Source organism: Lampetra fluviatilis, chromosome 11 (genome assembly GCF_964198595.1).
Source record: "Lampetra fluviatilis chromosome 11, kcLamFluv1.1, whole genome shotgun sequence".
NCBI classification, from domain to species: Eukaryota; Metazoa; Chordata; class Hyperoartia; order Petromyzontiformes; family Petromyzontidae; genus Lampetra; species Lampetra fluviatilis.
In genome coordinates, this window is record NC_136285.1 from 1,637,643 (window position 1) to 1,652,469 (window position 14,827).

Consider the following 14,827-nt stretch of genomic DNA (forward strand, 5'->3'; position numbering starts at 1 on the left):
AAGAATAACGTGTAGCAGTTTTTAAATTATTAATTTGGGCTTATGGGAAAATCCATATGTTATTCATTGAAATCAAAATCTCAGGTGTGTGGTTAATCCGCAAATCGAATAAACCACACGCAGATAATTGAGAGTTTACGGTACTGGAATTCCGAGGTAAAGGGCAGAGCACCTGAATTCACCAGGTGCCACGCGTAAACAGGTGACGCTCTGAGGAAGGAATAATATTTCGGTCGCATTCGACCTCAAATCCTGGCACTTAACCACTATTCTAAGTCTTGTGCATGGCTACCTCAATGCCAATATCGAGGTCTGCTGGCCACAGGAGGGCTTAAGGAAAGAGTTTGTGTACTTTTTCTATTCCTCCGCTGAAGGAGCACAGACTGCAGTGGTTTACTGTATGGTGAATTGTTTGGGTTGCATGGTGACAATCGTACAGTGACTTGTCTTTAATGCATCTGTACATATCTCTATGGGTCTCTATGGGTTTACTACATGATCCATAGTTTGGGTTGCCATGGCCACATTTGCACTACTGTGGCTTGTCTTTTTATGAAGATGTGTGCATCAGCCTGTTGATACTCTGATGCGGTTGATGGCTACACCACCGGTGTCTTCGAGGAGAAATGCCTAAACCGGGGGGTGCGATGTTTTGGGTCTCGAACGAGGTGTGATTATTGTTGATGTTCGCGTCGTTCCACTCAATTCGCCAGCATTCTTCCGGATCCAGGCTGAGATTCTACGAGGGTGACAGTAGCAGCGGGATCCCAGAAAGGGTATCGTTGAGGTATTTGTCAATGGTTGCAGTTCGATTGTCGTTGGCAAGAAAAACAACCTGTAAACTCCCTGCGGATATTTGCTGGCAGAATGTTGACTCGAACAGAGAGCCGGGGAACTCACGTCAGTTTCAGTGTTGACCACTAATTGTACATTAATATGCAGCGTAGCCGCTGGCGCACCCGCAGTGTTTGTGGCATTCATGGTTCAGTAGTCATCAAGGGCTCGGCGGCGATAGTTCAATGTGAATGAGCGCGTCTGCTGTAACATAAACATACGACTCTGCGACTTGGTAAAAATGGTTACGTAGGCTTTGTCTGCTCGTATTACACAAATCCCTCAAGGGAATGATACAGCAACTGAATTACAATGTGTGAGCTCTCCTGTGGCCTGTGGGTAACAAATGAGAGACGTACGTGTGGAAACTATCAATACAGCATCATTACCAAGGGTGCCTGGCAATTCAGGAATTACATTTCACTGGTTTGTCTAATGGCTGCGAATAATATACAATCTAATTTAATATGTGGAATACATCATAAAAATAAGGCACTGCTGGGTGAAAGCCTCTCCATGCCATATAAGTCACAGCGGTTGTTGGGCCATACGTCATCACGCTAGTTAGTGTGGATTGGTGGAGAAAAATACAGGAACTGGTTAGATATCAATCGCCAATGGCGTTAGCCCTGGCAAGGAATTCAACTCAATTAGCGCAGTGCGTGAACCATTATGCCACCACTCCACCCAGGAATTAAACTTAATATAAAATTTAGTGAATATCACAATACTTTGCATGATGTTCGTGAGGACCATTTATTTCAATGTCAGGCGTAACACTGCATAGCTCCTTCATTTGAAACCAAGTTTCATTCAATCCAAGTTGAGTTGATAGCTTCTTTACAGTGAGATAACACTTCATGGCCAGGCACTGTCCAAATGTCTGTACTTGTACAGGCTTCACGACCTCACCGCCTACCTCCATAGGCTTGAGGCCGTCATTTATAATCTTACCTCCCACATTTTTTTAATCGCCAACCTCTGTGGCTTTTAAAGCATGCTCATTTCATATTTATGTTCCTGTGCCTGGGACACTAACAATTGCCAGAGGCCCTGTGTGCGAATGAGGCATCGACTCCACCAGTTGTTTGCGAGTGCGGACGTGTCCCGCACGCCCAGTGGCATTAGTAGCTACATTATAAGATCGGGGGGTGTGGCAATCTGTCAAGTGGGGCCTTCCAATATTTTATTTGTCTTGCACGGTCGCACCTTTTACCTATAAAAGTATTTTGTGTCTGCCTGTGTGTGTGGATGCCTATCCTTAACTGACAAACTGTTGTGTTTACATTTTAACAAAGTACACAGATACAACAAACTCAGCCCCAGGATTAAATCTTGGGATTTGTTTTTTTCCCCGTTGCTCAAATGTAAACTACGAAAATCACACTTTGTAACAATGTACGCTGATCGTAATGTTGAGCGTGCCAAAGCACGCATCTACGCATGCGCGGAAACGCCGACTCGTGGTTGCCCCAAAAAACGCAAACGAACTCGCTGAGCGGCAACGGGATGGAGCTTTAGGTCGCTGTCAGTAGCCTAAAATAGGCCTAGAAATAGGGTTTTGTTCCACCAAGTGGGGCACTACCTACTTTTTTTATATTTAACATCAGAAATATATAGAGATTCCTTAGGAAAAAGTTATCCGCACACAACCTTGCAGTTTTTGAGAAAAATGATGCTAAAGGTGCCCATTTTGAAAAAAAGGGAAACCATAGGGAATTTTGCACTTTCAAACCTGTTTATCATATAAACCCAAAAATGCAGAATTACCACTTGAAGTACAAAATAAACCAGTTTGAAATGTGTGATATACCTGAAGTTGCTATCTATGCACAGTAAACATAAGATTATCAAGAAAACTTCTGCTGTAGCATTAACATCCCAATTACTTCTCATTATGTTGTTCCAATTCAAAGGTAATATTTGAGGTAAAATCTGAATAACAAATAGAATTAAGCCAAAATATAATATATAAAAAAACACTTTTCAAAATAACACATTTAATGGTGAATTGTCAATTCACATACATGAGCAGTAACTGCACTACATGTACATATTCACAGGAATGATTATTGTAAACAAGATTTAATTTTGATTGATTTATATTAAATATATATATCCTATATTAATTTTATTATCATATACACATCACTAAATATCAAGATCACTGTCCTCACTATCAGATTCACATGAAACAATATCCTCAGTTAATCTCACATTGTCACAATGAACACATTTACATAGGTCAGTGCAGGCCAGGCCAGCCTTGTGGCATGAGCACCTTCCACCTGTACAAGTACCAGACTTACACCCACAGTGGAGTGACCCCAAAATATGTTGAGGAGCTGGATCTTTAGTCATCCATGATATGATGAGATTACCATCCTTGACAATCCATCCAAAGCCGTCTGGACTGGGAGCATTTATAAAAGGATCCAATGCTCTATTGTGGATTGCAGCTTGGTAGTTAGCATGCTTGAAGTGGTCTGTAAGTGCATCTTTTGTTGGAGGTAATGCCTGTTCGGAAGAGGCCTGGACACAGAACCTATTGTATCTGGCCAAATTAACATCTGATACCTTTTCTCCATACAGCTCACACACAAAACGTTCTATGGTCACAAATGCGGTGCTGTCCATTTCAAATTGCCTCCCAAGAGCAACAAATGCACTGATGTACTCTGCATTTCCAGACACTATATTTAGTGGTTTCTCTTTTCCTTTCCCATAAAAGGAACTAGTTGAGTCCCAGTCAGTGAATGTGTGTAGTCCTATCAGTGCCTCTGTTAGTGAAGGACCCAAAGCAGAACCAATAGCCTGGAGATCTAACATTCTTTGCCTGTCTTTTGTTGGTGTCAGAAAGTACATCTTTGCTGAGGGAAGCTTAGCCATTATTGAAAGTGAAATGATAGCAACATCAGTGTCAGGACTCTGGATAATTATCTTATTATAAAGTTCACTCCAGGCATGTTTTGCATGAAGTAGGAGCCTCGTGTCAGCTTCTTCATGGTCACAAGTCAAAGATTCTACCTCTTTGACAGACAATGCCATCTTTAAGAGTGAGTTGATGACATACATTTCTGTGTGCCACAAAGATAGCTATGTCTTTTCCAGCTGCTTGTAAAGGCACAGTTCTCCATGTCTCAAAGAGAAAGTCTGTCAAGGCTTCTTTATTTTCACCACTGGCTAGAAACTTGGTCCACTGACTTGGAGTCTTCTGCTTGATGCTGTATATTTGCAGTAATTGTTGTCCAGCAACAGCACGTCTTGATCGTTCAGCATTTTTGATGCTCACTGCCGGGTAGCGATCAATGACAAAATCGACCCTTGGACAACTGGACTTTCTACCCATCTTAATCATAAGTTGAAGAAGATCATCAGCAAGCTCACCGAATGTGTCTGGTATATTCTTGAGACTCCTGATCAATGCCATGCCATCTATCAGTAGGGCACCATTATCACCAACAGTCTTGTTCACATGACAATCCTTGTTCTTTGATTCTAAACAAGCTAGAAGAGCAGCCTTATTTGTTTTGGCTAATGAACCATCAGTGCTTGCTAGCGGGGATGAGATATTGCCAAGTGAATATGTCAGAATCTCTTTCAAGTTTACAGAGTCTCCTGTCATTTTTTAGAATGACTTGATTTCCATCTTTTGTCTTAGATTATTTCTTCATTTGATCCCCAAACGTAGTGAGCTTCAAGGACTTTATTGGAGAGAAGAAGTCTGTTTTTGATGACTGGACTCGATCTTGGATGAAAATTTTCAGAGCTGTTTCACCTTTATCACAAGCACTTTGTATGTCATCTCTGACAGTCTTTGTAGCAACAACACCAGAGCTAACACATACAAAATCTTCACGAGGCAGGAAGGGATTGATCATATACTCAACCGCTGAAACCAAAGATATAACAGCAGCATTGTCTTTTGCAATTCTTGTTGCATCCAACTATTTATGACCCCTCTCTTCATGTTGCATTCCAGCCATCATTTCACACTGCCTTGTGATTGCAGAACGTTCAGGATGAGACAGTATCCATCGCTGGACGGCACCTCTGTTCAATGTTATCCCAGTTATGCCGCCTTTGGTCTTTGAATCACGGTTGCAGGTTTGTTCTATTGCTTGGTCACAAGCTATGGATGAGAACCTGTTAGCATCCTTACGCTGTACTGTCCAGTTTCCTTTTGCAGTAACTTCTTCATAGCAGTGTGGATCAGTCTTTGGAAGATTGATCATCTCGACCCAATATGCTGATAGGTACCTTGCATAATTTTGGTGGTCATATGCAAAATACCATGCCAGCATACGTCTCACTGTTGCTAAGTGAAGGCTCCAGTCAGAGTCTCTGGTTGCTCTAATGAAACTCGGTAACAGTTGAACCATTTCAATGTATGAGCTCCAAAGTCCAAAGGTGGGATTAACAGAGTTCATCTCATGTACATATCTATCATAGCAGGACAGCATATCTGATAATGTCAGACACTGAGTTAGATGAAAATCCTGCCTCAGACTTGTACTCTCGTACTAGATCTTCCATGGCTGATATGTAACGAGTGTGCTGTTGCTCAGGGACTGAAGAAATGACCTCAACCGCAAAAAAGCAATGAAAATAAGCAATGAAAAAGCAACAAAAAAACGACAAAAACATGACAAAAAGCCACAAAAAAGTGACACAAAAACGTGACGAAAACGCAACAAAAATGTGACAAAAACGCGGCAACAATGTGACAACAAAGTTACAATCACTTTAGTAGGTCATAGCTTTCAAATGAGGCATTACGCTGAGAGTGCCTTGGTTTCTATGTTTTTTTAGGCATTACACTGTTGCTCTCCAGTTGAGAAGATTTTAGATTTGGGTAAAGCCAAAATGGAAAAAATGCACTCGGTTCAGGCAGGGGGTAAGAGATTAATTAACATGCATTGTCACGACCAAATAAACAAGTAATTAATTAAATTTGAATATCAGATGTCACTGAAATTTAATTTGAAATAGTCTTGATCCTTTTGTATGTATAGAAAAATGTGAAGGGCACCAAGAGCATTAGATAGGACATGTATATTTAAAGCCCCCTTCTATAGAGAAATAATTTGATTATGGAATTACATTGCATTCACACGCAATATGTAAATGTAATTGGAGTGACCCACCATCTTTTCCGACATGAAGAATACACTTTACGGGTGTTAATCGAGCTTGATCGCCGCTATCAGATGAAGCTGCGCTGCTTACGTCCTCCTCCATGTTTACATGTGCGTAGTGATATTGGCTTGATTTTGGCTCTGACCTACTTACGTTTTCGATGCTGATTGGTTGAAAATCTAGCTCAACAGTTTTATATGTCTCAATACGCAGTCAATATAGTGCGCCAATAAATTACACTTTTCTCATTAACTGCAGGATAATGCGTGGAGAACTTTTTGCTTGGATACCTTTTATTAACGTTGAACATATTGAGCAAAAGAAAAAGTAGTGCCCCGTTTGTCGGAATGAAACTGAACGATACAGCTCACGTACAGCGGCCTACTTCTCCTTCGCGTTAAAAATGCCAAAAATAAAAACAAACAACCACAGTTACTGCTGCACAAGCACACGCTGAGATAAATCCTGAACAGTGCGATGTCCTCTTCTCTGCCCCCACCACCCTGATGTGTGCAGTTACTACTGTAGAGACAGTAGATACTACTAATGAGTCGGTAGATACTACTATAGTCAGTAGATACTGCAATATAGTCAGTAGATACTACTTTAGTCACTGGATACTACTGACTCTCATGTATATAGGGTGTGTAGATATATATGCCTACAAAATAAAAATTGGATGGGAGGGGGGGGTGAAAAGATTTTTGGAGGGGGAGGGGGTTGCCAGGACTTCTGAAAGGCTCTTATAATTTTGTTGACGGACAAATGGACAAACGGAACGTCGGGTTTTCACAATAGCTTAGTATGTGTGTATGTATATGTTATGTTTTTTTTAAGAGAAGACACGTTTTAATAGAAATGTTTCCCCCGGGCAAAGCTGGGTACTTCCTGCTAGTCGGATATATATCGCAGCTCCTCTTGCCTAATCACATTATTACGCTGGCGGTCTCGAACATTTAACGCTGTAGGGGCGCTCCTTCTTTTCAAAATGCAGCCACTACTAATGAAAGCGTTTTCATGAAAATGTATTTAAACCGCGTTTTAAATTAGGTTTTGTTCTTTTACACCGTTGTTGAAAACGCATATTATGATGGTTGTCAAGGTGGCCCAAACTCGTAGCTTTGGCCACCAGGGGCGGTGTTGTATATGTCGGATTATGAAATTTTGATAAAAATAATAAAAATTAATACATTTTTTAAAATGCGGGCAAGGCACCCCTGCCCCTACGCTCGTTACGCTACTACTGTGCACGCCATATAGGAGGCAAATACGGCGACGTGACAAACAGCGGTTGAGTTCCACCGCTGAATCGGTGAGCATTCCCAGGAGCATGACGCTCGAGCATCGGCTGCCTCCCCCGCCTTCCCCTGCAGGGCTGCCAGCCCACGCTGCTGCGACTGCTGCAGGGCTGCGACCCGCTGCACACGCTGCGCTTGCTGGACGTCTCCGTAAGCGTGGCGCAGATCATGGCCATGGTGGCCGCCCTACTCTTCCTCTGGCTGCTGCAGCTTCCCAAGCCTCCCGGGAGGCCGACCACTGCGCGGCTCCCACGCCACTCGAGCCGACGCACAGCACCTGGGCTCCATGCGGGTCCACGCCGGGGCCACCGCCATCGGCCGGTGAAGGAGTTTGACAGCCCCCAGTGGATCCGGATGACACAGAACAAGGATAATCAAAACGGGACTCAGCCAATGATGGAGTTCACTGAGCCCCCTGTGGCTCCGGTTGACACAGAACACGTAGAATCCAGCCGGGACTGAACTAGTGAAGGTGTTTAACAGCTCCCAGTGGCTCTGCATGACACAGAACACAGAGAATCCAGCCAGGACTCGGCCAGTGATGGAGTTCACTGAGCCGCCTGTGGCTCTGATTGACACTAAACACGGAGAATCCAACTGGGACTCGGCTGCCATGAGAGACGATGCTGCCCTGTGCTCACACTGCACAGAGTGGTCGACAAGCGATGCAAGTGAGAGCCAAAGTAGTCCCACAAGCATAATGGTAGCCTTGGTTTTAATATTGCTTTTAAATATTACATTGTTTATAAAGTATATTTGTAAGAGGTACCTCGTATTAATAAATCGTGACGCATAACAGCCTTTCTTTCCCAACAATCATTGGGCGGTGCTCATTTCCATTGGCAGTCATGAGCTCCTGGTGGAAATTCCATATTCCTGCCGCAGAGGGGTCATTCTCTTCATGACCAGTGACAAATTCTTAGAAAGCGGTTCCTATTTTATCGACCCCGAGGGGATTGTGTGGCAGTCGACCACCGAGCAGGATGCTACAGCCTTAAGCTGTGCCAGGTGGTGGGCAGTGCCAGTAGCCATGGCCGCTTGATGTCTAGCGCCCAGCAAGAGTGGTTACAGTCCTACCCGAGCACAGGTGCAAAGACCCAAGTGGCCAGAAGCAAACGGCACCGCTGAAGGCGTTGTAGACAAAGAGTTGATGCATTAATGTTGATGGAGAAAGGTTTGCACGAGTTCAGGGAAAGAGAGGATTGGAGGGAAGTTCAAACGTCGAGCAGTGTGAGGGAAGAAGCCATAGGGGAATTGTAGTGAGTGGGTGTATAGGTGAGTGTTTTGATCTGCAGTATGGAGAGTGGGTGCTTTGATGATTGATTTGATTTGCAGTGTGGTGAGTCAGTGAGTGGGTGGGTAGAGTGATTTGATCTGCATTGGGGTGAGTGGGTGTGTAGTTGAGTGTTGTGTTGTGACCTGCAGTGTGGATGCGACAAATCAGTCTAGTCGACCGAGTCCTTACCATGGATGGAGGATTTCGATTTAAAGCTTTTGTGACTGCAGGGATTCATCTTCTTGGTTCTTTCGGTAAAGTCACGTAGAATGGAAATAATAAAATAATCAAAATAAACCATAAATAATAATAATTATTTTATTATGTTTTATTTTTATTATGTTTTATTTTTATTAAATAAAACATAATAAAAGAATTATTTTATTATGTTTTATTTTTATTATTTTATTATTTCCATTCTACATGACTTTACCGAAAGAACCAAGAAGATGGATGGAGGATTCAATGAGTGAAATTCAAGGGCACAGTATACGTGGCAGTAGTGATAGAAAAGTGAGTGGGTGATGAGTTAATCAGTGAGTTCTGGATTATCTAACTGGTGTACATTGAATTATATGAACTGTAGCGAGGTCTGGGTGCTCCATACCAGACATGACAGCAGGATTTCAAATTTAGCCAAATGTCTGCTTTGCACAGCAGCAGTAACAATTGCTCGGAATGTAAGAGACGTTGACACGGAAAATAAATCCACGCTTCTTTTAATGCCTCCTTGGCCAAATTGGTAACAGTCCGTTCCAGGACAGCTCAGATGAGACTGTTGTGAAAACCAGATAAGTTGTTTTACTATGGCTAAAAATAACGTTGCTAAATATGAGGGGAGTAACTGTTTTTGGCTCAGTTGAACGTGACCAGGGTGTTGTCACTCCAACGAAGAACTGCGTTTAAGTCACATCTGAGCGTTGGGCAGCTAAACTATTACTTTCAGCTTTTGATTTACATGAGCATGGTGATTGAAGTGTACCATCATCTGCTAATGACTGAATCGCATTTCGAGAGCTATGCTTTGCCTTTCAAACTACGTTTGTAACGTTCCAGCGATGTAGTGCCCACACCGTGTATCCAGCTGGGTAATTTCTGTGCTCAGTTTTTAAAATGCATTTCGTTGAGATGACTACTACAGAGTATGTATACATCGATGTGACATTGCCCATTTCATTTAACAAACTAAAACTAAACTAAAAACTTTAATTTTACCATGTAAGACCCACTGAGCTATATAGCTCTTTTTCAGAAGCGACCTGGCCACAAATTATATCTCGATGAAGTGGTTACTCGTGTGAAAATGTATAGCAGCAAAATACTCTAAATATGGAGGACCAGGTGAAAAATCCAAGCGGCCACGGGGAGAATTTGGAAACTCAAAATATACAGGCGTCGGGATCGAACCCATGATCTCCTGTATACCAGGCGAGGTAGTTTACATCTCGCCACCATGGCGCTTCAACAAAACCACGTTTGGGTCTGTGAGCAACTTACGATTTTCCGCGTTATTTGGTATGATGGAGTTGCTGATGGTTTTATTAGGCTGATACATCTCAGAAGAATGATATTATAGGTTGTAATGGCCTCTTGAGTTGTAATATTTAACGTCCCCATCACATAAGTAAAAAATTGTTTATAACTATCTGGCAATGTTTTCTTCTGAAATGTTCATAAATAGTAATTGTTTTGTAAAATATGTTTTTCATAAGATTGCACTAATGCAATGTTTTTTTCTTGTTTCAACAATGAGCCATATTATCACCTAATTACCATATTGACCAAAAAAACCCTAAATATATATTTTAAATGTTGTGTAGATGCAAATGCTCCTGTCATGAGTACCATTACTTAATGTGCACCTAGCATGGCACAAGTGTCTTGGTGACGTCACCGCCACATAGTAGCGAACAGCGATGGTTATTATTAGCAACAGCGCGGAATAGGAAAGGCTCGTGATGACGATCCTGATGGGTTGGAACAAAATCGCATATCTTCGACAAAAACTTTCACTTTGTACAACAGTTTCCCTTTACCAGTATTATCCCCGTGTCTAATTGGAAAGCTAAATGGTAATAATAAATTACAGCTTCTTGGTTCTTTCGGTAAAGTCACGTAGAAGGGAAATAATAAAATAATAATAATAAAATTATTCTCACGACGTTTCGGCCACAACGCAAGCAGCTGTCCTCAGGTGAAGAACAGGTCTGTCGGAAAATTAAATTACAGGTGTAAGGAGCATTTCATCCATATATCCCAATGCACTATGCATGGAAATCATGAAATCAACAGAACCAGGGTAAACGGCCAGAGCTCGAGGGTCCAGGCCAATTCAAAGAGGTGAGATTTCAATACAGAATTAAATAGCTTTAACAGCAAAGCGTTCCATTGTATGGGAGCTGCACTGGCAAAAAGCCCCCGATCACCCCAGGAACAGTCTTGACCTCGGAGTGCTCAGAAGGCAACACGAATATCTCAAAGGCATCGTCGGGATTATAAGAATGGATCAGTTCCTTCAAATATCGTGGGACTAACCCTTTATAAAAAAAAAAGCAGGATCTTTTATAAAGCTGCAGACCTCTAAAGAACAATGCAGCACAATGCGAGCCAAAGTAGCAAGGGTTGCTTGGGTTTACTCAGTCGAGTGGTTTCCTTGCTTTGTTTACTGGTTTACAAACGGCAGTGTTCATGCCCTCTGTGGCATGCCGAGCAGCGTTAGGGTGTGCGCACGACGCAAGGACATGAAGTTCACCACTGCTTTTGGGCTGTGTAAGAGGGTGCTTGTGATTTTTTTCATAGCCGCACCGACGTTAATAAAAACATTGCCAATGAAATGTTCACCCAAGCAGAGTGCTCCTTGTGAAGATGCGTCGCGTGACGAGGCATGCAGGGAGCGATGTGGAGCTGCAGCGATCAAAACTTTGGATGTGAAATTAATACCTCGCCTACGGTTAACGTGCATTACAAAAACACACCGTATTACGTGTCTTTACGACTGGATCGCATTGAGAGAGTTATGCTGTGCCTTTCAAACTAAGTTTGTAACATCCCAGTGATGTAGTGCCCACACCGTGTGTACCCAGCTGGGTAATTTTTGTGCTCGGTTTTTAGAATGCGTTTCGTTGAGATGACCACCACAGAGTATATATACACCAAAGTCACATTGCCCAGTTCACTTAACGAACTAAAACTAAACCCTTTTTATTTCACCAGGTAACACTCACTGAGCTATATAGCTCTTTTCCATCCATTGGTGTGCAGTACATCTATGCTCCCTGTCTTCCCTAAGCCGCACTGAACCAGTGTGAAATGCAGTCAAATAACCTTCACGACCCTCACGGTGTGGGGAGGCCCCCCAATCCAGCAGCGGGATGACAAAAGTGCTGGAGGTGGATTTGTATGATGGGTCATACTGACAACAAGCAAGTTAAATGAAGCGTGAAATTGATTAATATATAGCAATGTTGAATGAAGGCAAGACTGTTGTATTGTGTTGAATCGTATTTGTGTGTGACTGTCAATAGGGCTTCGTGAATCAGAACATTGACACCAGCGGTATTCTCTTAAAATTCTATTATTATTGAACGACGTCCGTTTGAAATACAATTTAAAAAAAAAATCCCACTATCAAAGGGATTTTCTGATGTCTCTAAGAATTTGCCCCCTGGTTTACAAAGTTCTACTCACACGGTGTGCCAGTGCAGAATTTATGCCGGAGTGAAACATCTCGAGTTCAAGCAGACTCATGGCCGTGTCTTTTTTTTTTACCAAGTCATTATTGGAAGGGACACATGTCAAAACATATCAGAATGTGTGCATTTAGGACAATAAAGATCAAGATTATTTTGCTTAACCAGGTGAATACTCAAACAGGCCAGGGTGAGTTTCATTTGTAAGGGTGACCCCCAATCAATGTTTATTTGATAACTATTCTTTTTTTCACAATTTTTTATTTTAGCAGGTAAGGCCCACTGAGATTTATAGCTCCTTTTCAGACACGACGTGACCACAAATTATAGCTAAACGAAGTGGCTTTCCATGTGGAAATCTAAAGCAGCCAAATACTCTGGTTACATAGAAAGTCGCGTTTAGCCAGTTCCCCCATTAGTTTGTCAGGGAGAGCCGTAGTCCATCGGCACAGAACAAAAAAAAACATCAAAGTGATGCGCGTAGAGGAACAGGCAGCGGCAGAATCGAACTCGTCAAAAGTACAGGCAGAAATCATGAGAAAATAACGAAACAATTACAATATTTACAAATAAACACGGCAAAACAAGGATGAGGTAATGAGTGGTTGGGGAGATGTGCACAAGGTGAAGCGAACCCGATCCACCTGGGGTATTGGTCTGCCAGTAGGGGGAGGTGGGTGATGATTTCTGCCATGTACAATCCCAATCGAGTAATTTGAGGTACATTTTTTTTAATTTGGATCCTGACGCGATGTCCTGCCCTTGTGTGTGACATCAGGGGGATGTTTAATAACCACTGTGAAGCACAAAACGTGTATTTCTACAGCTAATGCACCCGCAGTATTAACCAGGGCGGCTGTTGGTATTCACGCGCGAGCCTCTGCCACGAGCGGTAAACGCGCTAGCGGCGGGCCGCGTAACCCCGGCAAATGGAAATTAATCGAGGCGAGAAGATGCTGAAGGGATTCTGGAATGAAAAATGTTTTTGCACATGTAATGTACGACTTTGAAGACAATAAACTGTAGAGGCACCTTAGAGGCACTTTTATTACTCAACTTGCAGTTACACTCGCTAGCACGTAACACAACACTGACCACCTAGCAACGACAGCACTGACTAGATAGCCGGCTATCTAGATAGCCGGCTATCTAGTCAATGGTGACGTCGAGCGATGACAAAGGCGGAAGCGACGACGGTGACGACGAGACGACCCTGACTCCCATGGACAGCCCTGAGCTCCCTCTCTCGCCCCCTTTTATCCTTCCAGCGGGGCCCGGTCCTGTCCACCCTTCTGGAACTATATAGCTGGTTCTGGGAACTTAAAGACGGATATCTTCCATAACCCTTGGCCCAGTTATTATCCCTTCCATGACCCTTGCTCAGGATCTTCCCCTTGGGTGGGTACACCCGTAGTTGCTACTCCTGGTCGCCAGTCGGCGCTACTACACTACATACGTACCGGTGTGCCTCAGGGACATGTTACAAGCTGTTTGACACGTATGAGAAGCGTGGGCAATGCAACAGCAGAATTGTATTGTACTAGGTAAGGCCCACTGAGCTATAAAGCTATGTCAGAATCGGCATTGCTACAAATGATAGCCCAATGAAGTGGCTTTTATGGACATTTATAGCAGTCAAATTCTCTAAACGCATGTTTCTAAATGTGGAGGGAAAAACCGGAGGTCCCGGTGAAAAATACCCACGACAATGGGGAGATACACATGCAAACTCCAAATATACAGCAGGTGTCAGGGTCGGGATGGAGCCCACAACATTCTGTGTACCTGACGCCCCATACCGTACAAGATCGGGGTCACACTGCTGAGAGAGAAGCGAGGCTTGGGCAGGACATTTCTTGAACGGCCACGAGTGGTGTGCCGATGGCCTCCTAAGTGGTCATCATCGACCGTGGAGCTGAGAGCGATGAAATTGTCCCGTGGGCAGGAGCCGAAGTGACCGTGGCATCGCGCAACTCAAAACGTGTCCCGGTTTGGGCTTTGGAAAAGGTGGCAACGCCTCGTGTCACCTTAACGAGAATGGCCCTCGAGCATCCGATCGGTGCGGCTGAGCCGTGGGCAAGTGGGAAGAGCTTGACAGCTCATCAGATTCCTCCAGAATAAATATTCTGAGCGGTGCCCATGTGGACTCAGGCAGGGAACCTCTCGCGAGTTCATCACTCGCGAGAGGTTCTGCGCCGCACGGCAGGAGAGGGGGAATTTAAAACAAGACTCGGGTGTAAGAAGAGGTTTAATCTATTCTTATAGAATAGATTTCACCTCACCTATTCTGGTTTTACCTATTCTGGCTATAATAAAACGGGGTGTGTGAAGATGTTAAAACGCCAAACAGAAACCTTTTGCAAGGAATCATGTCTGCATTAACCACACAGTACTCGTGTTGAACGCGCAATCTAAAGAACACGCTCTCATAGTGCATGACATTGACTTTAAAACTGATTTATCTCCACCAGACAGCAGCAGCCTTCTCCAGGGCCCAGTCTCGTCTAGGGTGGCTGGTGGAGGCGCTGAAGCTCCCCCCCCCCCCGTCAAGAGACGGAACCGTGAAAGGCGGGGCGAGGCGCATCCACCAT

At 43.5% G+C, this 14,827-nt stretch overlaps 1 protein-coding gene across 2 annotated transcripts in view; it reads left to right on the forward strand.

Annotated features, from left to right (window-relative positions):
- The window catches only part of TSPAN12 (tetraspanin 12), a 24,577-nt gene extending 15,684 nt beyond the window's left edge, over window positions 1-8,893 (forward strand). For both annotated transcript variants that reach the window (XM_078860781.1, XM_078860780.1), the window contains one exon: window positions 7,347-8,893. In XM_078860781.1, coding sequence (XP_078716907.1) covers window positions 7,347-7,733 — 387 coding nt within the window. In that variant the 3' untranslated portion in view covers window positions 7,734-8,893. The remainder of the gene's footprint in view (window positions 1-7,346) is intronic.
- The last annotated feature ends 5,934 nt before the right edge of the window (window positions 8,894-14,827 follow it).